Here is a 26,458-nt window from a genome sequence, read left to right as displayed (position 1 = left end):
CTACACTTTTACAGAACTACACTTTCACTTTCTTGTTTGTAACAAGAGTAGCAGTTTGGTTTTTTTTTTTTAATCTCTCTTCATAGAACTGCATAGGGACAGGACAGAAACCGTCTCCAGCACAGAAGCACATACTGCTTTGAAAAGCCAGGCAGAGAAGTCTGAAAGGTAAAACAGTCTGTCTTCTTTGTAGGTCTCTTATGGGCATTCTGGAAGCTGATTTGTGTCCTTCTTTTAACTAGATTTTTGGACATAGGAGAGGGTTCAAGGCAAAAGGGAAAAGTGAAGGGAAAGATGAAGTACTGCTGAGACCTTTTCGCAGCAGTGCTGACTAAAGAGTGCTCTTAGCATTCATAGCTGAGAAAAGAGGTGATGTCAACCTCCTACACACAAAGATAGCAGTATCAATAAGGGAGAGTGCACTGCATAATAAAATATATTAATAATTTTCTTGAAGTTTTATGACTAGAATGTACTAGAAGCGTTAATTCATTTGAAGTCACAGAAGTTGTCTTGAAATAACATAATCACTGTAGTGTGGGCTTCACTGTGCAGGAGAAATCTAGAAGCTAAGTGGTGCATATTCCAGGACAATTTTTGAGTATTTGCTATTGTAAGCTTTATAGTTTTAATTATTTTTAAGTGTGAAACTTCAGTTTCTTGAATACTTTTTATCTGGCATAAAATTTGTATAATATTTAGCTTATCTTGTATTATCATATTCTGCTACAAAATAACCTTAAAAAGGAGATGAAAGAAAATTCCTAGAATCCACATTGAATAGAAGTCAGTAGAACAATGTGCATTCCATTTAAGCATCGCTTAGGTTGGTAGAAAACTTAAAAACCAATTCTGAAAGTATAACTCATCAAAGATGAAAACGGTATTTTGTCAGGCGAGGTCAGTCGTCCTTCTCTTCTTTTTTTTCCTGTATTATGCACAAGTGAATACCTTTCACCTGTTCTGATAGGTTTTCTTTACAATATTGTAGTCCTACTTAATACTTTGATTTTCTCAGGTCAGTGACTGTGTCTTGCCTTTCTAGAACTCTTCAGGAAGCAGAAGAGCATATCAGGAAGAAAATGCCTGTCAGTGACCCCAGTAAAACTGAGAAATCCCTTAGTTCTGGTCATGAGGAGTCAGATATCTTGTCAACTCAGGAAGAAATGTTTCCTGAGAATCATGCAACAGGTAACAATGGACAAGCAGAGCCAAAATATCCATCCCAGGGATAGTTGTAAGCATTATACCTACTTGATCTTTATAGACGTATAGTGTTTTAGGGTGTAGAGTGCTGTATTTTTCATGTAATTTCTGTTAAAATTGAGAACACTTTGGAAATGAAAGGCTGCAACCTCTTTCACTATACTATGGAGCAATGTCTAAATGTCACTTCCTGTTAGAACAGTTACCCTGGCTTGTTAAGTACATTTAATTTCCTTTCTTTTGTGCCCCTTGAAGAACAAAACCCAAGCCTGCCTTTTACCCTCTTCTGAAACTGGCAGTAATAATGCTCACCCTTGGTAGTGACATACCATGTAAAATGTGGATAAGTAGTGTAGACAAATTTATGTCCAGTCATGTCTATACCAGTATGACCTTGTGCATGAACCCTCTGTATCCAGAAGGTTCAGTAACAACCTTCTCCTCACACTAAGTCAGTGGTCAACACAAGATGTCTTTTCTTACTAGAACCTTGCATGTATTTGCATTCTAGTGCTGGTTCAAATGTGCTGATATTGGAGCCATTGGGGATTTTTTTTTAAATTCTCAGGGGAGGAAGACTTGTACAGTCTAAAATCTATTCAAATTTATCCTTTTCATCTGAACCATATTGTGCTTACATTTCACATACTGAACTTCCATGTGCAGTCCTTCTCAAACTCTGTGAAGATCAGCTTGTCCTTGCCTATCTGAAAAGTAATTGTGCAATAGCATGAATTTAATTCCTCAGAATTTTCTGATCACCTTGGTTATTGGTCGTATTTCTAACTTTATTTCCTTTTGTTTGAAATCACTGCAGGGAGTGGCTGTCCAATAACCAGAGTGGAAGAGGGAAGTTCTCTGGCCTGTACCCCTGCCCGCAGTCTGCATGTCCTGCAGCTCTCTGGACAGGCAGTCCTTGTACAGGAGGGTCATTCCGTGTAAGCAAAACATCTCCAAACTATTGCAATAACTTTATTTCAGTAGTGCATTTCCATCACTCTCTTCTTTATTCAAGGATCTGTGCTTGATCTTAAGCAATCAGTGTATTATTTTTGCACCATGGAGGGAGCATGGCTTTATTTTGCAATGAAATGAACTAATGGTGTCCATGTGGTCCATTGACCATTGCTGGTCTTTTGCTCGTGAACACCTGACACTCCTTTCATGAGAAGAGTCCTGCTGTGACAAGCTGGAGCTTGATAAGGAGAGAACTTAATGCATGGTTTAGTGAGGTGTGGTGTTCATTTCCGTATTCCCTTTTCTTGGTCTGCAGTGTCTCTTCGGGCCTAGTTATTCCACCTCCTGTTGCCTTTGGAGCCAGTGCTCTTGTCCCCAGCAGTCCTACTGAACAAGAGCAAGGAAAAGGTAAAATGTTGTGCGTACTGTCTGTGGTTTGTGTTTCAGTGCTCTGTGGTTTAGTCTGAGCTTGCAGCCTTTTCAAAACTTGCTAAAATTATATTTAAGGAGTAAAGCAGGACTGAGAACACTGAGTGAGGGTAGATAAAGGGAGATCTGTATCTGTGACCGTTGTCTCTAATTCTTTATATTCACTCTCTGTCGATACTTCCTGCTTCACTATCATAATAAAATTAGTACTGTTGGCTAGCTCTCCTTTACTTGAAAGGTGGGAAATACTTTGTATGGGATGCAGATTGCTGCTTGCAATTGTCCTCCTTTCTTAGGGACTATCCATTCTTGCTATAGGCAGATACTTGTATTAAGTCTATACTGTTAGGGCAATAGGAAAGACAGATAAGGACTGCATCGTAACAGTTATTTTACCTTAACAGAGATGACTTGCACAATATTTTAAAAAGCTTTCATATGCTATATGTGTGAATTCTAGAACCTTATGCCAAAAGATTGTTCCGTATGTTCCATATGATACGTTGGTTCTTAAAAATTTTCTCTAAGCACCTGTTCACCATCAGGGATATCTGCATATCCCTGATATGCAGACTTTTAGTATACAAAATCAGCTGTTCCTTTCTGTAACATACTGTTAGGATGGATATTTTGTTAGCTGGGGTCTGAATTTAGTTACATTTTAATAAAGATAGCAAAAGGAAAAAAAATCCTCAGAAAAATGCTTCTGATAAATTTCAGATATCTTTTTTAGTTGTAGAAGTTCTAGACCTGTAGCAAAATAGTCATATGAATTTGTAGCAAAACACACTTGCTTCCCCCATTTGAATGTAAGGACATGGATGTTTTTGTTGATCTTTTTTTTTCTCCTCCAGAAGATTCTTCCTGTAGAGAAGATTCTACGAAGTTAAATATGCCACTAAAGATGAATCTTTCAGTAGCATGTTGGAAACTTTAGAAACAATGCAAGAATTTGTCCGTAATATCTCTTTTGCTCTTTCAAACTAGATGAACAGGTGGATATATCTATTCCTGCAGAAGGAAGAGAACTGATGCAAAAGCAGAGAGATGATACGCTGGTGGAGATGGCCAACCCATGTATTCCTCCAAGACCCCTTGTCCAGCCACAGGCTTCAACTCCAGTGTCCCTGAGCGCACCAACCTTCTTTCCTGGGTCTGGATCTGTACCTATACCATCACAACCAGAGTTTTCTCATGTAAGGGTTCATGTAGATATCTTTTGTGAGGTTTTTATATGGCTGATGCAGAAGACGTGTTTGAGTCAACCTCTGCTTCTGTGTTGAGCTTCCTGATGTTGAGCTTCCTGACTAAGATGGTTCTCATGAACTTCCCTGTTCCCACCAGTCACAATTATATATTGATTGTAGCAGTTTTACCTGCAGAGAAAATGCAGAACAGCTTAAGAGGGCACAGTGAGTTACCGAACATAGAAGTTGTTGTTATCTTAGACTATGCTAGAAAGCTTTTTTGTTGTTTTTTTTTTTTTAAATTTTATTTTCTAAAGGAGGAAGGCCACTCCTTTCTTATGCTGAACTTGGCATCTTGCGTTTCAAACTGCATCATAAATTAGACTTTTATCAGGCTAGACCTTAGCATTGTTTGTTGTGGAGAAAGGGAAGCTGTTTCATAATAGAGCATTTATATTCTGCTAGGCTAGAATTCATTTACTGCATTTTTCAAGTTGCTTATTCTTATTATCTCTTGTTTCCTTTGTGCTTTTTGATTTTGGAAATTATAATTGTACAAAGGGATTTAGCAGGCAGTTGTTGGATTTATAGCTTAGTATTACAAGTCTCATCAACTTAAGGCAGAAAATAAAGGTTGTGCTAGAAACTTCATTAGTTGAAGCAGAGTTTTTCCTGAGTTGGAAACAGCATTCATGTTAATAGATATAGCAGAGAATATTTCCAGAACTCTTGGTTGTTTAACCAGAAATAGCTAGCTACTAATCTGCCAGACTTGCCCTATATTTTGTGATTTGGTAGTGAGAAGTGTACCAAAAATTGTGTCCAGCTTTGCCACAGACATACTAAATAGTAATGTGTGGTGATAATTTTTCTCAGCAAGAATAGGACAATCATGACTCGTACATTGGTGAAAATAAAGTTTTGTATTTTCATTTGGTTGGTTGGTTTTGGTTTTGTTAGTAGAGGTTTTATCTGTAGTTTTGTGCTGAGCTGGCTCTACTCCGTAATCCAGTGTAATGTCTTAGGAATAATAAATAAACAGTCCTACTTGGGATGCCCTAATACTCCATGTCCCACTTCTTTCATTTTAGGACATCTTTGTTCCAACTCAGAGCCCAGAGAAGAAGCATGAAGGAGAAGAAAAAACTGCTGCTTCAATCCCTTTGTGCTTATCAGGAGACCTCTCAGAACCCACAGATGCTTTGTCAAAGATATCTATAGGCGACTTTGCATCAAAGCCTTCTGAGTCCTGTAAGCTGATGCTTTCTGCAAGTGTATGTAGCCAGCCCATGAATACAGACATCAGTTCAGGTTCTCTGAACACAGGCCAAGACAGCGAAACCACACAGGTAGACAGGATTTCTGAATGCAAGGCCTCTGACTTGAGACTAGAGAATAACCAAATAAAACTGAAAGAGAATGCAGGTTATCAAGTACACTCTGAAAACTGTGAAAAAGCCAAAACGGAGGATGTATGGGCTGCAGGAGTGCCTGTAGGGCAGTTTGTTAGCGCAGGTGTTGCAGGAGATGGGTCATTAGCCCCTACAGCTCATCAGGAGATCGAGTGTGTTTCTGGAAATCAGGCTGCTGCAGATCAGTCTGGTCTGCCTGAGATTTTATCAGATGCTCGGGGTAGAGAAGTACAGTCTGAGGATTTTCCATTTGAAGAGACTTATGAACCTGAGGCAGTTCCTGAGACGCAATGTGAAGAACAAGAAGAAAAAATGCAAATAAAGGAGAAGCAAGTAAATGAAGATGGGTCTCTTGTTAATATAACACTTTCTCAGAGATTTATTCTTGAAAGGGAAGGACAATGTAATGAAGATATGGAAGTGGAATTTGCTGATGATTCTTGTAAAAAGAGAAAAAATCTGTTTGATCGGGCCCAGGACTTAGAAGAGATTGAATCAGAAGGTCAGGAAAAAAAATGTTCGAAAGGTTGTACTTTTGACAGTGGTGAGGCAAAGAACCTGGGTAAACTGTCTTCTAAGGCTGTTGCAGAAAACGTGCCAAAGCTCAATAAAGTTTTAGCTAAACCTTCTGTAGGAGAGTTACCGGAGCAACACAACAATTTGTGTCCTAAGATAAAGAGTGATGTTCAGTTGGAAGTGGCATTGTGTGCCAAAAAACATCTAGGCTGTTCAGAATTGGGACAGGTAATGATGATAAGCAATCAGCCACCACTTCAAGAGAAAGGGTTTGAAACACGGGTGGTTCAGCACGAGAATCAGGTGCCAAAGAGTATGGAGGATACTGTTATGACAAGGAATCTGGAGCAAGAAGAGCAGGTGCAGCCACAGAAGAAGGCAACTGCTAAATCCCCCCGTCCTTCCAGTGGTAAGTGAATTTAGGTTAGTAGTTCACAGGTGTGTATTTTGAATAACGTGAGGGAGACAGCTGTATACAATTCTCAATGTTTTCAGGGAGCACTGATCCTGGATGCAAGTTGAACAGTCTCTCTTAAGAGCAGCACTACAAGTTACTGTGTTACATGCAGAATGTGCCCTTGTTTCCGCCTGCGCCACGCTAGTGCAGGACAAGAATGATAAACTAATTCTTGTTCCTAAGACTTGTAACTCTTATATGGTAGAAACAAAGGGGAGCTTTAAGAACTCAGAATGTTGTGATCTTGATAATGTTCAGGGATTTTTGTAACTTCTCCCCCACTCAAGAAGCAGCAACAGCAGTGTCCTTGAATGTGTGTGATAGTCAGTACTTTCCCTCTTGTAGTCTCCTTACCCTTTTTTTTTTTTCCTCATTCTCAGAGGAGAATTGTCTTTGTACAGAGCAACTCTGAGCTAGAAACTAATACAGCAAATTTATCTTCACTCGCATGCAAGATGTGGCTCAGCAGGAGTTACCATGATTCATTGAAATCCCTTTGATGTATGTAGTTATACGAGACGTGGGATGCTACACCTGTGTTTTGTGAAGCTTTTGCCTCTTAACTGGCTTAATTTTAAAACACAGTTCTGTAGTCCTTAAGTGAGAATGAATGAAGAACAAGGGAACTTGATTTTAGTGTGAGAAAATGTATTTCCCCTCTAGGAAGTCTGTTAGGGAAGAGGAAAGATTATTGTAGGACCTCAAATGTTACTTAACATTAAGTTGAATGATTAAGTTTTAGGTACAATATTCTTAATTTATTATAATAATTTTGTTATTATTTTTAATTTCCTTTAACTGAAAGAAGAAAAAAAGCTTTATTATAGAAAATCTATACATGCAATTTAAACACATCACAACTGGCTGTGTTTACTTTTCAAAGAAAACTGTAAGCCACTGTTTGGAGAAAATGAGCTCAGAAGTTAATGCTGGTGGTTGCGTTCTGTGCTTTTGTATTACACTAAAGGGCTGATCAGTGTTAAGAGAGAGTTCAGGTTTTTGAAGTGTTCTGCCTGCTGCCTTCAGACTGATGAAGTATGGTAGAAAAGTATGTAGAGTGATATTTGCTCTCTTACCATTGCTCGGTCCTTAAGGCATGAAGACCAGCTGAGCATCCTTCTACTCTTAAAGTAGCTTCATTCTCATAATAATTATTTTCATAATAAGTATTTTAGGAGTCTAATCCCTTATCAACAGATTTTAAGAATAAATCAGTTAGCACAAACTTTGGGTGAAGGCTTGTTGGGGACAGGCTTTGTCCCTTCATCCAGGTCACTGATAATTTAAGTCCAACGGGACCGGACCCTGCACTGACCCCTGGGGACACCCTGGCTGCAGGCCTCCGACTAGACTGTGCTGCTGATCACAACCCTCCGAGCTCTTCCAGTCAACCTGTTCTCAATCCACCTTGCTGTCCGTTCATCCAACCTACACTTCTTGAGCTTACCTATGAGGATGCTCCAGGAGACAGTGTCAAAAACCTTGCTGAAGTCAATATAGATACCATGTACTGCTCTCCTCATCTGCCCAGCCAGTCATTCCATCACCAAAGGCTACTGTTGCCTAACACTGCCAGATTAGTCGAGCCCCTTGGTCAGTTCATGCTGACTATTCCTGATAACCTTCTCCTCCACATGCCTGGAGATGACACGCTGGATGAGTTCTTCTATCATCTTTCCGGAGATGGAGGTGAAATGGACTGGCCTGTAGTTCCCCGAGTCCTCCTTGCCCTTTTTGAAGACTGGAGTGACATTGGCTTTCTTTCAGCCCTCAGGAACCTGATCTGTTCTCCATGACCTTTCAAAAATGATGGAGAGTGGCTTAGCAGTAACATCTGCCAGCTCCCTCAGCACTCGTGGGTGCATCTTATCAGGGCTTGTGGATTTGTGGGTATCAAATTTGTTCAAATGATCTCTAACTTTGTCCTCCTTGATTAAAGGAAAGTCTTCCTTTCTCTCTTGCCTCGAGGGTCTGAGTGTCCTGAGGGCTGGCCTTAGTAGTAAAGATGAAGCAAAGCAGGTGTTCAGTAACTCCACCTTCATCACAGCACTCACCACATTGAGCAGCAGGCCCACCTTTTCCTTAGGCTTCCTTTAGCTGCTGATGTTCTTGAAGAAACCCTTCTTTGACATCCCATGCCAGATTTAATTCCAAATGGACGAATTGATGGTCTTAAGTACATAAGAAAAATTTATTTCTGTTAATAAACTGTTTTCATTGGCATGACAGTTGAGACAGTTATGTGAAAGCTTTGAGGCATTCATGTCGTTTTCAGGTCTTGTGAAAGCTTGTTTGTGTTCTCTCTAGGGGAATTCATTGATTTAGTAATTAGGTTCTCTCTTATTAAAATGCAGATGATCACTTAATAAATTCTTTTCATCATTTGTTACTAGCCTGCCAAATGGGGATTTATAGGCTAGAAGGGACTGCGGTGGCTAGATCAATCAATATTCAGTGGAGTTTGTAAATACTTCAGTTTTTAAATGAAAAAGTTTTTAAATGGAAATCTACTTTAGACCAGTATGTGACATGCATTCATAAGCTGTTTGTGAGGAATGGTGATTGACCATCCAATGTGTGAGTACCATTGCACTATGAGGTAACTACCCACTGCAAAAATACTCTGAAGTTTTTAGGTTATCTTCAGGATCTTGGAATTACTGAACCGTATCTTTAAAGCCTGTGATATACAGGCCAGTCATGGTTTTCAGAGTTTTCAAAGAGATGATAGATAACTTTTTGCTGATTGGGCATTTTTTTTTTGTGAGAGGATTATGAAAATTACTTCTTGAAAGTTTGCAAATGAATAGCATGGGATGAGGTAAAAGGAAGGAGCATTTTACTAGGTTTTTGATTTATTTAAATATTTTGATTTATTTAAATCCTGCAAGATCCTCACGTCCACCAAGGTGTTGTTTCTGTGATAGGGTAGGCCATTTCAGCCATCATTCTGTGTAAATTTCAGGTTATCAATTCAGGCATCACATAACTCTGCCAATTCATTTCTGTCCTAACCTTCATGTCTGTTTTCTGTGGAAAATCCTGGGCATTTCTTAAGCAAACCTGCCTTCTGTAAAAGTCCTATTCACGTCAGGTTATTGAGTCTCCCTTTTACCTAGCACCTGGGAACATCTGCATCAAGTTGAGCACAGCCCAGATTTTCACTGAAACAGATTTTCCACACAAAATATGAGGAAAATCAGAGCAGCTGTCCTGAAACCAGTAACTGTTCAGGGGGGTTTTGTACAGCACCAGTGTTATACTTTTCCCTGTTTTCACAGCACAGTGAGCCTGTGCTTTTGGTATTTGAACTAAAGTACTTCCCTGAAATTATTAATCCTTGTGCTCTGTGTCTTTTAGGAACCCCATTTCATCTTACTTTGCCAAAGGAGGGTGATATCATTCAGCCCTTGACCAGCATAACACCACCTCTTACTGGTCACCTTAAAATGGGACCCAGAAGACACAGTACACCAATTGGTGAGTTTGACCTGAATGGCTCTGTTCTGCAGTGGAAGCCTGAAAGCTTTTGATTCTTGGCGCAGGATCTGATAGGATAACTCAAACCTACCTTGGCAAAAACCATTGCTGCATTGCTGTTCTGTGGGGAGGGCTCATCCCTTCCGCACGGTTTCCTTGCCATGTTTTGTCCTGGGTCTCTAGTGAAGGTGTTTGCTCCCTGAGTACAGGGCAGTATATCTTCCTTGTACTCACTGCGTTCTGCGTATTGACTCCGTTAAAGAATGTAAAAGAACCTTCTGAGTGGTGAAAGAACTTAGACTAAAAGAAGATTGCTTCCAGTATTCATCATCTTTTAGCAGGACTTTCTCTGCTAAGCTCACAAAAAAACACCTTGCTAGTGCTGGATGAAAGGAAGTGTGTTCTGCTTGGGTAATAATAAAATATTCTGTCACAAGCTAAAGATACCTATGCTACAGACTTTTCATGCTTAATATCTAGAAAGGAATTTCCACTATTGCACCATTTCATTACTAACAAGGCATGCAGTGAAGCGTCTTCAAATAAGAACTAGGACCTGAACCCCAGCAGTGTGAATGACAGTAGCTGCTACTTGTTTTTCTTGTTTTTGTTTTCCTGTTTTCAGTGGATGGTAGTTGTCCAGACAGCACTATCGCAACCAGTGATGTTACAGCAGAGAGCACAATGGGGACCGACAATGTCACTGTGGAAAGTGCAGTGGTGTCAGCAGATGTGTCAGAAGTGTGTGAGAAGGGAGAGTTGGGTGTGGTTCCTCAGTTGGATGCAAAACTTTCTCTGCGAATGAACCTTGTTACCCCTGTGAACGATGGGAGTGAGGAGTCCTTGCCATTCAGTTTGGAAAGTAAGAGGACGAAACCTGAAATGTAGAGGTCCTGCTGGATCTCAACCCTAACTCAAAACCTCTCTTTGGCATTCTCCAAGACAGTCTCTGAGTCTCTGCAATTTTTCTCATTTTTCTTTTTGGGATGTGTCACTTAAATTTGTTTCTCTGTTTCTGCAATGCGCTAAGCAAGGATGGAGTTGAGAGGAGAGGCCTCTGTTGTGAGGAAGAGTATTTCCAGAAGACTAAAAATTGTGATGTGTAGTGGCAACGTCACAGGACAGGAAGTGGAGTTTGATTGTATTGGGAAGGAAAAGATTTTATGTTTTTATATATATATATATATATATATATATATATATATATATATATATAATCATAGAATGGTTTGGGTCAGCAAGGACCTTAAAGACCATCTAGTCTTAACCTTCCGGCCATGGGGCAGGGACACCTTCCACTATCCCAGGTTGCTCCAAGCCCCGTCCAACCTGGCCTTGAACACTTTTAGGGATAGGGCAGCCATGGTTTCTCTGGGCAACTTGTGCCAGGGCTTCACCATCCTCACAAGGAATAATTCCTTTCTGGCATCTAATCTAGATCTCTTGGCTTTTAGTTTAAAGCTGTTTCCCCTTGTCCTGTCATTATATGCCTGTGTAAAAAGCCTCTCTCCCTCTTTTTTATAAGCCCACTTTTAAGTACTGAAAGGCTGCAGTGAGATTCCCCAAAGCCGCCTCTTTTCCAGGCTGAGCAACCCCTGCTCTCTCAGCCTGTCTCTGTAGGTGGCTCTGAGGTGCTTAAGCCCTCTGATTACCTTTGTGGCCTCCTTGGACCCGTCCATAATCTGGACAAAAAAAAAAAAAGTTTGACAGTATTTGAGTCAGAACAGTGACATTCAGTCTAATAGTCTAAAACTTGTAGAAACTCTGATCTGTTCTGAGAAGTTGGATGGGGAAGCCTGGGCACCCTTTGTCCAGTGTTACTCAACCTCTCTTCACTGAATGTGGGGAGCTGGAAAGAGGCAGAAGAGTCTTTTTGGATGATGCCAAAATCATCTTTTCTTTCATTTTTGTTTCAGAGCCTATAGACAGGAAAGATGGATCCTCTGCTGCTGCTAGGACTGCTGCCAGGTAACTGGGCTTCTTGCTGTGCGGAGTTAATACAAAGGTCTGGGTAGATCCTGTTTCCACACATTACCATCAGGAGAGAAAAAAAAAATCGGGAGATGCAGAAGCAAGGAACGCTTTTAGCAGTAGCCATGACATTAACTCTTTAGCAGGTTTTAATTACATAGGCAAGGTGGGAACCCCACCTGCTTGTTCATTACAGGCTTTTTCCTTCCTAACAATGTCAGCATTTTGCTTCCTTCTGATTGTAGTCAGCCAGAAATTCATATCTTGTGCAGTCCAGAGTGCAAGTCTGCTTTATCCACCTCCTAAATTGCAAATATATGGTTTTCTACTTTCTTGTCTTGGGCAATTTTCTGCAAAGAATCTCTGAGAAGTCCCTAAAGAGTATTATCTTTTTGATATGAAGCTGATAAAAGCATAATCAGTTCATGGATATCTAGAAATCACAGTTAGAGACATTGACCAAAACAGAAGTTACTCCCTTGGTCTTTTGATTTGTATGTATCTGTCTTATTTCACATTTAATGCCTAGCATTGCTTTATTTTAGCTTTCAAGAGGTATCATTTATAACTACTAATAGGAATCTGACTAGGAAGACTGACCTGTAGTCATCTGAGTGAAGTATAGTGGTTTGAAGTAGTGAAAAAACTTCTGAATAAACTCAGTACCTCTTGTCACAGGGTTGCATGCTGGATGGTTATCATGCCTCAGTGCTGAGGATGGGTGGTAGGCATTTCTCGCTGGTTGAGGATGGGTTTCCTTTGTAGGTATAGGTTGAACATGAACTCTCAGAGTCTGCTTTTATTCCCGGTATTTTTGTGGTGATGTGAAATTCCTAAAAAACGTAAGCCATAAATGATCTAACTGTGCCCCCTTGTGGGTACCAGAGGAAGTAGATGCTGAAACTCTGGATGGTGCTGTAGTTTTCCACACTACACTTCCTGAAATTGTTACATTGCTCTTGGCTTTTAGGATGTCTGCAGAAATGACAAAAATGCTTATGCAATTGGCAGCTTGTTTCTTGACCTTTGAGACAGACCATCTCACTTATTCTGTGTCTGTGTAGGTCAACAAGCCCAATACAACAGTTGCTGCCTTCCCAAGGGGCTAAAGAATTCTTGTTTTGCTGGGTAAGGGATTTTCTCACTCCCTGATGCTTTTTTGTTTGTTTGTTTGTTTTAAATCTGCACTGCTAGCTCCCAGAAAGCATCATCTGTGTTTAGTCGTGTCTGTGAAGTTCGTCGGGAGGATGAGGCCAGAGGTCGTGGTCTTTCCACTTCTCCATTTAGGTAACTCCTCACAGTCTTTGCCTGCCAGTCCTGGGTGGATTTATATGCACATGTGCATTTTCTGCATCAAAGAAATTGCACTAAGTCATTGTCTTTGGGTGACTTAAAAGGTTGGAGGCAAGGGGGTAAGTGTACTAAATACTGTTTGTTCATATCTCACATGGTAATCAGACTACCTCTTGAGTTAGCAATGTGATTCAAGACAACAAATATGCTTCGGTAAAACCTAGGGTTTGAGAGAATTGAGATTATGCTTAGGGCTGTTTAAATACCTTTTCTTTCTCCTCTTCCAAGATCTTCTGACCAATTTTGTTTGTTATTGTTTCTGCTATTATCTCCCTTCCAAGTCCATCAACTTTTGCTGTCTGCTTTAAAAAGGACTGTACAGCTGCATATGTTAGCGTGACAAGGGTGCTTCCTGGAGGATAGAAATCTGCTGCCTCAGTGTTTTCCATTCTGTCTTTAGATGGGACAGTAAGGTCTTGGTCTATGTAGAAAGCATAACCTATGTTTCAAGAGCATTGAACAGTTATACTAAAGACTGTTAGTTATTAAAATGAATAGGGAGTTCCAGTGCTGGGTGAGGTACAGATAGAAGAGAAGAGAGTCACTCCTCAAAGTAGCCGAGGGAAGCCAGATACGTACTTCTAGTAGGGCTCAGTATAGACTCCCATATAGTACCTAATAACACTTCTGGCAGAGCAGACAAATTTTAATGAAAACTTCAGACAGCAGTTGTGTTTATGCTGCTGGGTGTATGCTTCTTGCTAGATGTGATTACCAGTTTCCAACCAAACAAGTGCTGGAGCAGCCTGTAGTAACTTCTTGAAGCAAGTTATGTAGTTGGTGCCTGATGTGTGGAGTGTAGATTGCTATATTAGTATTTGAAAAAGCACCTAGTTCTGTACAGTGTCAGCCATACCTTTTACTACCTCGTGTATCTCTTGAGAAGTGTTGAAAGGGGTTTTTTATTATAATTTGAGGCTCACTGAGTTCTGTGCAGTCCTAAGTTGTAATTGAATGACTGCCAGGGTGGGTTTTTTTTAAATATTGGTTTCACTTGAGTGGCAGTGTATTGGTTGTCTTGTTTTCTTAATCAGTAATTTTGATCTATGTGTAACTGGTTTATAGGGGAAATCTGTTCATGTTTCCTGGCACAGAAGAAGATGCTGAATTACGTGCAAATCCCAGTGACTGGCAGTACCAGCAACACAAGGCAGATGGCAGTGGTGGACGGATCCTAATTCCTCAGAGGATGCAGCAGGACTGCTATCAGCAATCTTCTGGTGCAGAGGATGGAGAGTCTATGGAGACTGATGTCATGAGCACTCAGGCAGAAGAAGGGAGAAGAATGCAGTGGAAACAAAATAAGGCTGTTAAAACTGATCAAAGTCAAGAGAGATGGGAAAACACCAAGAATAAAGGGATCCAGACTACAACAGACTGTCTTTTTACCCTAACAACTGTTACAACTTCAACACAAACATCAGAAGAAATGTGTAGACAGGTGGAAATGGGAACCAGTATGTCTGGGCAGAGACCTGGGCGAAAAGATGTGAGTGTCCAAACTGCCGAGAGTGGGGAAAAGCTTGTGAACGCCTCTGGAGACGACACGGACTCTTTGCACAGTCAGGTGGGATGAAGGCTGCCTGTATTTAGTTTTACTGCTTTAGGACACTGAAGTATCCGATACTTCGGCCAGTAAATTCATTCTTTGTTGGAAAAAGCCAAAGGACCACTTTAAAATGTTAATGTTGCAAGCTTTCCTGAATCAACTGTACACAACTGCTAAGGTAGCAATGCTCACTGGGTAGCATAAGTTTGAGAAATTATTGTCTCCATATTTATTTTCTGGAAAAGTGTGACAGGTTTTGATTGGTTGGTTTGTTGGTTTCATTTGGGGTTCAGTTTTTTTGGGTGCAGGTATAGTTAACACTGTAAAAAGTTTTTCACTTTTTGTTGGCTGCAGGTGGGAGTTGCATGAAATTTTGAACGGATGGTTTGATGGCTTCTGTTTTGCTCCAACAAGCTTCTGACAACTTGTTCTAATGACATTCCATCTAATGTCCAGGGGACACTTCTTCCACAGAAATATTCTAACAAGATGACTAACTTTGAATTAGTATTTCAGAAAGTATTGCAGACTCAAGAAAAAACACTGCTTTGCTGATGCAGTTTGTATATTTTCTTGTGAACGGAAAGACTAGAAAAAGGATTTTTTTCTAAACTTGATTTAAGAATAGTGCATTCTGTGGAGAGTAGGAGATTAACAGGGCTATAAAAATGCAGTGCAACATTGATGTGATATGTCTAAGAGTCCATTGAATGAAAGAGTATGAGAAGTCATGCTAAATAAGTTTGCTGTTTCCTTCTTGGACTGCTGTGATTTCCCTTCCTCTACTTGTCAGCAAGTCAGCAACATGTGTTCAGTTCTCCTTCATTTGGGGTCTCTTGTGTTGTTGCATCTAATTTGCAACAAGATGCTGCAACATTCCCTAGACCAGCAGTTAAACATGGTATGAACTGCAGAGATAGCTCTATCCAGAAATCATTTGCTTTTTGTTGTGGTCTGTTTTGTTTTTACTGTGTCCTCTTTATTACAGGGAGAGGAGGAGTTTAACCTTCTTCACCCACCCAAGGGTCAGGTTCAGCGTCGCCATGTGCGAACCACTCTAGAAAAGCACACCATTGTTACACGTGTTACAACAGATGTTTACTACAGCAATGGTGTAGAGGTGGAAAGAAAAGTCGTTGAGGTAAGTTCTTGGGTTTGGGACTAAATGGAATGATATGTTGGCTGAAAAATAGAAGTAATTAAAATGAGACTATTCTGGCTGCAGAAAATGAGTTGAATGAACAAGTCTGCATGCTGTGATGATAAAGCTTTCTTCATGAGCAAACATGCAGACCATTTAGTGCATGGCAAAAGCTGTGTATCTGATGGTAGTGTATTTCATGCCCGCTACTGTGTTCTGAAGACACACTGATTTTTCTTCCCAAAGAGCTGAACGAAAGATGTGCATCCAACTGTTTTAGAAGTCTTGGAGTTTTGTCAGAATAGAGATATTTCAGAATGGGCAGAAATTCTATTAGTAAACAAAAATCACTTCTGCTTGTAAAATTGAACTGTGTAAGATAGTTTATTCTGTTTTACAGCTCAATGTTATTTTCAGCTGCAGTCTTTTGGGTCCTGTGGGCTAGATTCTATAAGAGGTCTACAAAAATCAACTTAAAACTAAGAAATAAGCTAGCCTATTTTTAGTACACTTGTGTTATAGTATGTCAAAAAGTCTTTACGGAATCACAAAAGATAGCTGAAAATGCTGATTTGAGGTGTACAGTAATCACATCAGCCTGCTAGCAATAAAATGTGACTGCTATTCTGCCATAACATAAGACTCTTATGCTGTGTAATCACGATAAGTAATGACACAAAAAGATAAATTAGTTCAGTGTAAAGCTTATACTTTTACACCTGATACCATGCATGAAATTGCTTATTGTAACATTAAAATGGAGAATTAAGTTTCCTATAATGTGCTTCCATAGGTTATGTAGTCGCAATTATATAACCATTTCCATTTTATCTACCACCATTTGATATAACTATTTTGTAGATACATATTTTGTATCCATAGAGCTTAAATGGCTCCAAATGATAAGTTGTTGAAAACGATCTTGGATTTCAGTAAATCTTTTGATACTGTCTCCCACAGGATCCTCCTGGACTAAATGTCCAGCCCACGTCTGGATAAACAAATCAGGCGGTGAGCGAGCAATTGGCTCACGAGTGGAGCACAAAGGGTGGAGCACACTGGGGTGACATGAGAGTGATGACCTGTCACTAGTGGGGTTCCGCAGGCCTCCATCTTGGGCCCTGTGCTCTCCAACATCCTCATAAATGACTTGGACACAGGACTGGAAGGGACACTGAGCAAGTCTGCAGATGACACAAAACTGGGAGGAGCTGTTGACTCCCTTGAGGGCAGAGAGGCCCTGCAGAGAGACCTTGGCAGATCAGAGGGCTGGGCAATCACCAACCATAGGAAGTTCAACAAGGGGAAGTGCTAGATTCTGCCCCTGGCATGGGGCAACTCTGGATGTATGGACAGAATGGGGAATGAGATCTTGGAAAGCAGTGCCAGGAAAGGGACCTGGGGGTCCTGGTCAGTGGTCAGTTGGCCCTGAGTCAGCAGTGCTCTGGCAGCCAGGAGGGCCAGCCCTGTCTTGGGGGCATCAGGCCCGGCATCGCTGACCAGGCCAGGGAGGGGATTGTCCCACTCTGCTCTGCCCTGGGGTGGCCTCACCTCTAAGATTGGGGCAGTTTAGGGGGACACGATGGAAGGAAGATATTGAGCCATTAGAGTGTCCAAATGGGGGAACGAAGATGGGGAAAGTCCTTGAGGGGAAGCCGTGTGAGGACACTGAGGGCACTTGGTGTGTTCAGCTGGAGGAGACTGAGGGGAGACCTCATTGCAGTTACAACTTCCTTGTGAGAGGAGGAGGAGAGGCAGGCACTGATCTCTCCTCTGTGGTGACCAGTGACAGGTGGGATAATAGAAAGAGGTTCTCCACCCAGAGGTGATTGGGTGCTGGAATGGGCTCCCCAGGGCAGTGGTCACAGCACCAAGGCTGACAGAGCACAAGAAGTGTTTGGATGATACTTTTGGGCACATGGTGTAACTCTTGGGGATGGTCTTGTGTTGTGCCTTGAGTTAAACTTAGTGATCCTTGTGGGTCCCTTCCAACTTGGCATATTCTGATTCTATGAGCAACCAAAGGCTTCCAGTGTCTCGTGTATTTGTTGCACTCTCACAGTCTGGAAGTGTGGGAATTACTCAGTGCCAGACCAGTCTTTCTGCAGTTAAGGAAACTTTCCTATCTTGACTATCCAGGAGCCACTCTGGCAGTCACAACTGCACTGCTGAGCTGGGACCTGAGGCCCCTTTGTCGTGGCAGCTCCAGTGAGTCAACAGGGACCTTGCTTGACTCCCTGAACACCCCATACTCACATAGTCAGACAGGTTTCCTCACCAGCTCAACCCCATGTTTCCCATGGCAGAGTCTCAGACATCTGGATCCTTAAAATAATTTAGTCTTGGTGCAATAACTACATAACAAAATAACAACTTAGGCTAGTGCTTCTGGGGAGGGATCCTGAACAAAGGAACCCTTGGTCTTTTATACCCTCACAGTCTAAGATGGGAAAGTCTCAGAGTCCTGGCCCCTGCTATGTCTACAAGTGTCCAGGCCCCTGTGCCCTTTGTTATGCAGTTCACGGCCTCTTACCTGGGGCTTGGCCTCTTGCCTGGGGCTCTCACCCTCTTTGAGTTCAACCTGCAATTCAAACTGCAGCTGCACCCTGAGCTGTGAGGTACCAACACAGTGTATTCCTGAACAACACCGTTGGCTGAATTCTTAATGTGACTTTTTGATAAGGAGCAGGCTGCAGGCCTGTAGTGAGAGATGCACTACCATGGATCAGTCCAGAGTCAAGTCTGCATGGTTGTCCTCAGCTTCATGAATGTGGTCTCAGCTTGTCTGCGCTTTGGACCAGTGGTTGTAGAGCTTCCATCTAGCATGCTCATCACCTTTGACAAACCTCTTTTTGTTTCTTTCAAGGAAACTGAGGAGCCTGTAGTAGAGTATCAGGAATATGAGACTGATGCATCCTCCTCCTGTAGAACTGCAGTGGGCTCGTCACTGACCTCAGGGGATCTTGGTGATGTCAGTTCCTTCTCAGCTAAGGCCTCAAGTCTCCACCACACATCCAGTGGAGCAAGCAGTGGTCACTCTGCCACGCACAGCAGCAGCAGCTCAGGACGAGGAACTGGAACTGTCAAAGGAAAAGCGTGTGGGACAGAAACTGGAGGATTTGCTTTACCTACTGGCAGAGGCTTCTTAGGAAAATTAAGGTATGTGCAGAGTCTTGGGAAAAGAACAACAGATAGTTTGCGGAAGTGAGCATCTGGCTTGTGAGCGTGAAGCAGAGTAGACCTAAATCAAAAGTTTTTTGGGAAAGATCTGGCTTGATGAGCAGAAATAAGGAGATAGTATTTACTTTCACATCCGTTCTTAAAGTAGTATTTTGCTTTCTTGTGAGGCATTGCTTTGCCTAAGCTCTTTCCAGTTCAGCGGCGATGAGGCAAACTTCTGGATGTTTTGGGGGATGATCGAGAAAAGGGGAGGATCCTGATGAGCTGGCTTCTCTTTTCAGAACAATTACCTCATAAATTCTCTAGCCCTAGGAAAGGAGCTGGGCAGCCTGCATCTCCACTCAGAGTTAGCCAGATGGGAGCACTGCTGTGTGAGGAAGAGGACTCTATGACTGGCACTCGTCAGTGTGGCAGGGCACCTGTGACACCTCGTGGACGAGGAAGAAGAGGCCGCCCACCATCTCGAACAACAGGAACAAGGTACCCTGGAAAAAGGAGACTGTAACTTATTTCCAAGAAGGAGAAGGGGGAACTCCTGTCTTAAATGAGACAGAGAAAAGGAGTTAGTTTTTAGTGATACCATGTAGCAGCTGCAAGCATGTCACCCAAGAATTCTATACGTAGTAACTTTTTTCAGATCTCTCTGGGACCGCTTTTCTTTTTTCTACAGAGATTTAGCTGGACTGCCAGGTGTGGAGGATCTCCCAACTGTGGCATCACCTGAGAAGAAACCATTTACTCATTCAGTTCGCCAGCCAGGTGGAGGAGAGAGATCTGACACTTCTGGCTTCTGTGCGTTACGTCGAAGCGACTCTCCAGAAATCCCATTACAAGTGATGACTGGTCCTTTGGACTGTGCGGACTCATCCTCTGGAAGCAGCTTTGTGGGCCTCAGGGTTGTAGCAAAGTGGTCCTCAAATGGGTACTTTTATTCTGGGACGATTACCCAAGATGTTGGGGCTGGAAAGTACAAGCTGCTCTTTGATGATGGATATGAGTGTGATGTGCTAGGAAAAGATATTTTACTCTGTGATCCTATCCCACTGGAGACAGAGGTGACCGCACTCTCTGAGGATGAGTACTTCAGTGCAGGTAAGAGCAGTTCTTGAGTTTTATCCTTGGTTTTCTGAGTCACTGAATGCAATTGAAAACAAATGCTTTTCCAGGAGAATGAGAAGCCTGGGTATGGTTGGTTAACAGGTGTTATTTGTTGCCGTGTCAGGTGTGGTGAAGGGACACCGGAAAGAGTCTGCAGAGCTATACTACTGCATTGAAAAGGAAGGCCAGAGGAAGTGGTACAAACGAATGGCTGTTATCCTGTCTCCGGAACAAGGAAATAAGCTCCGTGAGCAATTTGGGCTAGGTCCTTATGAACCAGTCACCCCTCTGACCAAAGCAGCTGACATCAGTCTTGGTAAGGGGAGGTGCTGTTGAACTGCTGGCTGTGCTCTTCTGTGTTTTGTGCCTTTGAGATAATTCTAGTACCTGATCTGAGTTACCAATGTTTAAATATTTCTGGATATTCATTAATGCTTTTGGTACGTCACAGTGGGATCTTCGAGATCCTTTTATTGTTCAGGGTCAGAGACTTAGTGGCATTGACTGGCTTGTGGAAAGCAGCCTGCTTCTAAGACAGTGATGCTTGCCGTACTTATGTACACTTGGTGGATGGCTGCTCTGATACAAAATCTCCTGCAGTACTGGGAGGAAGAGAGACCAGGCTTAAGAAGAGAGATACACAAGCGAGATACCTTTTTTTTCTTGCTTTCCTCTGTCAGAGGGTGGTGGCATGTACCTTCTAGGTACTTTTGCATTCAGCCACCTCTGTACAGATAGGTAGGATGAAAGCTCGTGGAGTTTGGTGAGAGCCTGTGACTAATTTCTGCGTACTGTATTGCAGATAATCTGGTGGAGGGGAAGAGGAAGCGACGTAGTAACCTTGGTTCTCCCAGCACTTCCAGCAGCAGCACAACTCCCACTCGTAAAGGGCAGGAGAGTCCACGCATCCCACCAGGCACACTGTCTGGGAAAAGGAAACTTGTTGCATCTGAAGATGAGCAATCCCCAGCTAAACGTGGCCGCAAGTCAGCAATGATAAAGCCTGGTGAGAACCTTATTTTCTGCTCTTAAACCTGCATTCTTCTTTTTTTTTTTTTGTCGCCTTGGTATTTCTGTAATTGATCTTTCCTCTTCTCATAAGCAAAAAGGAGGCAAGATTGCTTGTTTGCCCTGCAGGGTTTGAGACTGATTCTCCCTGGATGCATTCAACCAGAGATGTATTTAGCATAGTCTGAGTACTTACCTGCCATCTTTTCAGTTCTGCCTTTTAGAAATGTTCTGACTTTATTGTTGTGATTTGTCTCCCTCCTTTCTTATCCCTTTAATCAGTCCCAAAATGCCTAGCTGTTAAAGGAGTCAGTGTTCACAGCAGTCAGTGTTGTTTCAGGATGTTGATAAGACTGGCAAACATTGTCCCATTAGTCATCCAGGTTTTGATTTGAAGATTCTTTGCAACCAGAATATCCCTACCTATCCTAGTGTAATCCTAGCCCAATCCTGCCTGTCTCCTTCAGTAAAATATCTGAGTTGAACATATGCACCAGGTGAAATATCTTACCCAGGGTGTTTGTGCAGAACCTGACTTTGAAGACTTAAGGTGCTTCTGTCTCTCTGCAGGGGCTATGAGAGCTGGAGAGTTTGTAAGCACCTGTGAAGGTGTAGATGCTGTAGATCCCCCAGTACTTGAGGAACATCACAGACCTTTGCCCCTCAATAAGACCCTCTTTTTGGGCTATGCCTTTCTTCTCACCATGGCAACACCAAGTGACAAATTGGTCGGTCACCAGAAGCCATCAGATGGTCCCACAGGGAGCAGCGAAGAGGAAGAAGGTGAGGCAAATCTTACCTGTTGCATTTTCAAGTGAAATGCTGTGGCTTTAGGAAAAATGCCTGATACTGTCTGATCAGACATTTGTGTAAGTGCTTGTTTACTCTTTTGCTCTTTAATCCTTTGTAGAAAGGACCCAAGACTTGATCTCTGCTTTAGAGAACTTGTGGCCTAAGATTTGGCAAACCTCAGTGGTGATCATGGGGCTGTTCAGCAAGCTAAGAAAGGTGTAAAAATTAGTGAGATCAGGGGTGTCAGAATAGTTTAATGTAAGAAGGAAGGTTTTGAGAGATAAGGGATAGTGCTGGGAAACACAGAACTTGAAAGCATGAATGGGTTGCCCCAGTTTGCCTTTGCTAGTGTTATGTTCCATGCAGTGAACTGCAACATGGAAAAAATGACAAGGTGCTCATCTGGCCAGTGCTGTGCTACCCTTTCTGCTGCCTCTTTTTTTTTTTTTTTTTTTTTTTTTTTTTTTTTTTTTTTTTTTTTTTTTTTTTTTTTTTTTTTTTTTTGGACTCTTCCAAGGGTTTTCTCTAGATACTGTTGGGAGAAAGGCTGGGGTCCCTTACTGGAATCAATGAGGACTCTGTAGACTGAGGTGTGTGGGAACATAAGCAGATAGATTATAGTCAAAAACTGAATTTTCTGCTGTAGAATTTTTAGAGATGACTCCGTACGACAAACATTACATAGCACAACAGCTGCAAGCAGGAGCTGGCTATATCCTGGAGGACTTCAATGAAACCCAGGTAATGGTTCACTTACTAATCTAGAATGACAGTCACAGAATAATTGAGGTTGGAAGGAATTTCTATAGCTTATCTTGTCCAACCTCTCTGCTGAAAGCAGGATCAAATAGAGCAGATTGTTTAGGTCCTTGTCCAGTTGTGTTTTGAGTATCCTCAAGGATGGAAACACCACAGCCTCTCTGGCACCTTAATCCTATGATTGATCACCCCCAATTAAAAAAAAAAATAGAGGAAATTCTATTTAATTTTTTTATTTTGGTTTGTAACTGTTGCCTCTCGTTCTTTGAGTGGATGATACTGAGAAGAGTCTGGCTCCATCTTTTGTACGCCCTCTTATCAGTCATGAATGTGCATTAATAAGACCACTCAGGCCTTCCCTTCTTGAGCTTTAACAAGCTCAGCTCTCTCAGCCTCTTCTTGTATGTCAGGTGCTCCAGTGCCCAGACCTCTAAGTGGTCTTTGGCTGAGCCTGCTCCAGCGTGTCTGGTGTTTTCAGTGTACTGCAGAACCTAGGGGTGGGTGCAGATGTGGTCTCACCACAAGTCTGTGCCTTGGAACACTTAGAGGTAGAGCTCTTCACTTACCAGATCTCCTTGGACAACTAATTTAATTTAGTGTTGCTTTTACTCAAATTTAGAGTGTTTTAATAAAGAGGGTAAATTGTTCTTGGAGCAACTTGCCTGAGGAAGCAGTCTTCTCTAGTGACTGAGTATCAAACTAATAAATAAATGATCTCTTCTCCTCTGGAAGAGGGTTATGATGCAAAAACTGTTAGACGGAGTTTTTTTTCTCTGTGAACTGCAGAGCTTGGAATAGGTGATTATTAAACAGATTCTGAAATCAATAGTACGTTTATCTAATTCATCTTTCACATAACAAGGCTATGAAAATCAGGGTTTCAGTTCTTTTCTTTAAAGTGTTTACCAGCAGGATAATTTCTGGGGTTTTTGCAAGCATTGTCTCCTGTTTACGTATCTTTTTATCTCTCTTGAAGTGTAATGCAGCATATCAGTGTCTTTTAATTGCGGACCAGCATTGTCGAACTCGGAAATACTTGCTGTGCCTTGCCAGCGGGATCCCTTGTGTGTCTCATATCTGGGTCCATGATAGCTGTCATGCTAACCAGCTTCAAAATTATCGGAATTACCTTTTGCCAGCTGGATATAGCCTCCAGGAGCAAAAATTGCTAGAATGGTAAGTGCCAAATAACTGTGATCTGAGTCCACAGAATCTCCAAGAGAACTGTTACGCTTGGGAGGCTCTTGAATATCTTCAGGTACTGAAGGTGGCCCTAGTACTGCTCTCCATGTTTTTCCTTCAATACAGGAACAGCACTTCCATCTCTTTCTGTGAATTTACTGTGACCTCTAGTGTCAAATACATATGGGTGCTATATACTCAAAAAAGACAGTCTCCTGGGAAGTAAGAAAGGAGTCAGTCTTCTCATGAGGAAGACAGAACTCAGGAAAGGCTTCCCGCACATCTGGCTAACTTCTCTAATTGCTCAGAAATGAATAAAGGAGAGCAATACTCCTTTTTCCTTGGTACATTTTGAAGCTAGCTTCTGCATTTGTTATGGAGGCTAATCCAGTAGGTCTGTTCTGAGACAACAGTTGTCAGTTCAGACTCCTCAGGCAAGGTGAGGGGCAGAAAAAAAGTTTGTAAATCGCTGTAGGCTTTTGGGCAAGAAGGAGACTGATGTCTTCCTGCACAGACCTGTCAAAGTGGAAGCATTTTGGATTTGTACAAGAAAGATGGTTCTGGAGCCTAGCCTAATTTCAGATTTAGGCTGCTGCACACACCCCTCCACCATTATGGTCTAGCTCTGTTTTACTCTATAAACAGGATAATCAATTCAGGAGGGGTAGTAAAAGAGCGGGTCATTGTACACAAGAACCAATATAGGAGCCAATCAGGTGACTAGACTACTCGGTATTCTTAGTAGTCTGCATTTCTCTTTACAGGCACCCACGAGAAAACCCATTTCATAACCTAAAGGTTCTCCTGGTGTCAGACCAGCAACAGAGCTTCCTGGACCTGTGGTCTGAAATTCTCATGACAGGGGGAGCAACATCTGTTAAACAGCATTACTCAAATGCTCACAACAAAGGTACTCATTGGCTGGTTTCTCAGGGAACCCTCTGCTAGGGTACTCTAGTACAGTTTAAAACCATTTAGAATGGCTTACAAGGTTGTCTATAAGCAGAAAGGAAGGCAAACTGCAAGACACTTGCTCTCTTCCTGAATATAATCTATATATAGATTACATCTGGGAGACCTGTCTTTGCACAGGAAATGCTGCAGCTAGCAAGCTGTTAGCTTCCAGCCTATGTTGAAAGGGGGAGATAGGCAAGAGTTGCTCCTGGACCTTTTGTGGGCATCTCAAATTGTACTTCCTTGTCCTTTTCAACTCAGCTTTTCAACCCTCTCCGTACAGATGTAGGTTTTAGTACGCCCAGCCTGAGGTCAGGACTCAGTGTCCTGCCTGTAATGTTGGCTACTGGTTTTCTCTTACCTGGACCAAAAGGCGCAGGGTTGCTGTATTAACTTGTATTAAGAGAATTCCCTGCCTAGGAACGAGAGGACATGTGAGAGAGATTCAAAGTGGTAAAACACATGGATCTGCCAGGTTGGACGGGGCTTGGAGCAGTCTGTTCTTGTGGAAGGTGTCCCTGCCCATGGCAGGGGGTTGGAATGAGATGAGCTTTAATGTCCCTCTCAAATCATTTAGGATTCAGTGATTCTATGATCTGCTGCTGCAGAGCAGGTTCTCTTTCTTCACCTGACAGATGCCTGTCTTTCCTCCCGTGCAGATATTGCTTTGGGTGTTTATGATGTGGTGGTGACTGATTTTTCCTGCCCAGCTGTTGTCTTGAAGTGTGCAGAAGCTTTACAGCTGCCTGTTGTCTCACAAGAGTGGGTGATCCAGAGCCTTATTGCTGGGGAGAGAGTAGGCTACAAGCAGCATCCAAAATATAAACATGACTATGTCCCCCAGTAAATGAAAACTTTGCCCTGTTGCCCCAACTGTTGTGCAGACTGTGTTTTAATCAGATTTCAAATATTTGTGAAATGGGCAGTATGCATGGATTATTGTATATAGTTTTATCTGCTGGACTTTTATGATTAAATAAATGTTCAACCTCTTGTGGTATCTGCTGGGATTCCTCATTTATCTAAACTTATTCCAGGGCAATGTCTTCAGAAAAGGAGGACAAAGAGAAAAGAAATGCTTACATTTCTCTGAGCTGAACAGCACTAATATTCTGCTTTGGGTAAAGGCTGACCTCAACACAAAGTCAATTATAAAGGAAGGGAAGGGGGCATATTCCATTGGCAGCCTGTATTTACAGAAGTAAATACCACAAAGTTCAAGGCAGCAGCAATTCTGTTTGTTGGAAGAATACCGTGTTCTGTACTTCTCCAGTTTGCTGTTGTTCTTTTCCATTGATTTCATTAAGGTGTTACTAAGTGACTGCTACAAATTTCTAGGACAAAGTGCCATTTTGTTTTGGCTACCTCTCTTTTTTTCCTGTAGTGACTATATAGCTATTAACCTGCCTTAGTGGAGACTGGCACTACCTAAGTAGAGATACAGACTCAAGAACCTTGGACAGCTAAACTGCTGGGAGACTTGGGGTTCAAAGAGCATGTAAGTGCTGTGTATCTTCAAATGATAATGAGATAAATCGTCTGCTTCTGGGCTTCTGCATTCACAACCAGGGACTTCATCTTATACTAAGCTGGCAAAAAGGCAAAAGCTCTTCACTCTAACAATGCTATAGGCTGAAGGTACACCCAGGCCTCCATCCAGCTATGTACAGTTTTTAGTCCCCTGCTTCAGAAGTGTAAAGTTTTTCCTCTATCATTTCCTAGCTCAGACACCTGAATGTGTTGGTCTGTAAATCCCACAACATGCTTTCTACCTTTCTAGCTTTTTCCATGGTCACAGGATTTGAAACTTTGCATTAGCTACAGTCC

The 26,458-nt window shown here is 42.0% G+C and overlaps 1 protein-coding gene across 4 annotated transcripts in view; it reads left to right on the top strand.

Annotated features, from left to right (window-relative positions):
• The window catches only part of TP53BP1 (tumor protein p53 binding protein 1), a 28,145-nt gene extending 2,024 nt beyond the window's left edge, over nucleotides 1-26,121 (top strand). Inside the window, exons 6-27 of one of the 4 annotated variants that reach the window (XM_027897162.1) lie at nucleotides 87-168; nucleotides 1,046-1,191; nucleotides 2,024-2,144; nucleotides 2,480-2,571; nucleotides 3,580-3,788; nucleotides 4,871-6,116; nucleotides 9,525-9,644; nucleotides 10,270-10,506; nucleotides 11,561-11,612; nucleotides 12,810-12,902; nucleotides 14,034-14,535; nucleotides 15,506-15,658; nucleotides 18,525-18,817; nucleotides 19,145-19,318; nucleotides 19,509-19,930; nucleotides 20,061-20,252; nucleotides 20,739-20,942; nucleotides 21,515-21,727; nucleotides 22,383-22,477; nucleotides 23,472-23,671; nucleotides 24,442-24,587; nucleotides 26,016-26,121. In XM_027897162.1, the coding sequence (XP_027752963.1) occupies nucleotides 87-168; nucleotides 1,046-1,191; nucleotides 2,024-2,144; nucleotides 2,480-2,571; nucleotides 3,580-3,788; nucleotides 4,871-6,116; nucleotides 9,525-9,644; nucleotides 10,270-10,506; nucleotides 11,561-11,612; nucleotides 12,810-12,902; nucleotides 14,034-14,535; nucleotides 15,506-15,658; nucleotides 18,525-18,817; nucleotides 19,145-19,318; nucleotides 19,509-19,930; nucleotides 20,061-20,252; nucleotides 20,739-20,942; nucleotides 21,515-21,727; nucleotides 22,383-22,477; nucleotides 23,472-23,671; nucleotides 24,442-24,587; nucleotides 26,016-26,026 (5,003 nt within the window). In that variant the 3' untranslated portion in view covers nucleotides 26,027-26,121. Of the gene's footprint in view, nucleotides 1-86; nucleotides 169-1,045; nucleotides 1,192-2,023; nucleotides 2,145-2,479; nucleotides 2,572-3,579; nucleotides 3,789-4,870; nucleotides 6,117-9,524; nucleotides 9,645-10,269; nucleotides 10,507-11,560; nucleotides 11,613-12,809; nucleotides 12,903-14,033; nucleotides 14,536-15,505; nucleotides 15,659-18,524; nucleotides 18,818-19,144; nucleotides 19,319-19,508; nucleotides 19,931-20,060; nucleotides 20,253-20,738; nucleotides 20,943-21,514; nucleotides 21,728-22,382; nucleotides 22,478-23,471; nucleotides 23,672-24,441; nucleotides 24,588-25,290; nucleotides 25,632-26,015 lie in introns of those variants that run through there. The other 3 variants (XM_027897161.1, XM_027897160.1, XM_027897163.1) reach the window with 3 other exon arrangements.
• Nucleotides 26,122-26,458: the final 337 nt, after the last annotated feature.

The sequence above is a fragment of the Empidonax traillii genome, unplaced genomic scaffold (assembly GCF_003031625.1).
Source record: "Empidonax traillii isolate 1590-97213 ecotype Southwest subspecies unplaced genomic scaffold, ASM303162v1 scaffold532:size433792, whole genome shotgun sequence".
In the NCBI taxonomy this organism is placed as follows: domain Eukaryota; kingdom Metazoa; phylum Chordata; class Aves; order Passeriformes; family Tyrannidae; genus Empidonax; species Empidonax traillii.
Note: the sequence above shows the minus strand (reverse complement) of the source record. Positions and strands in the feature narration are given on the sequence as shown.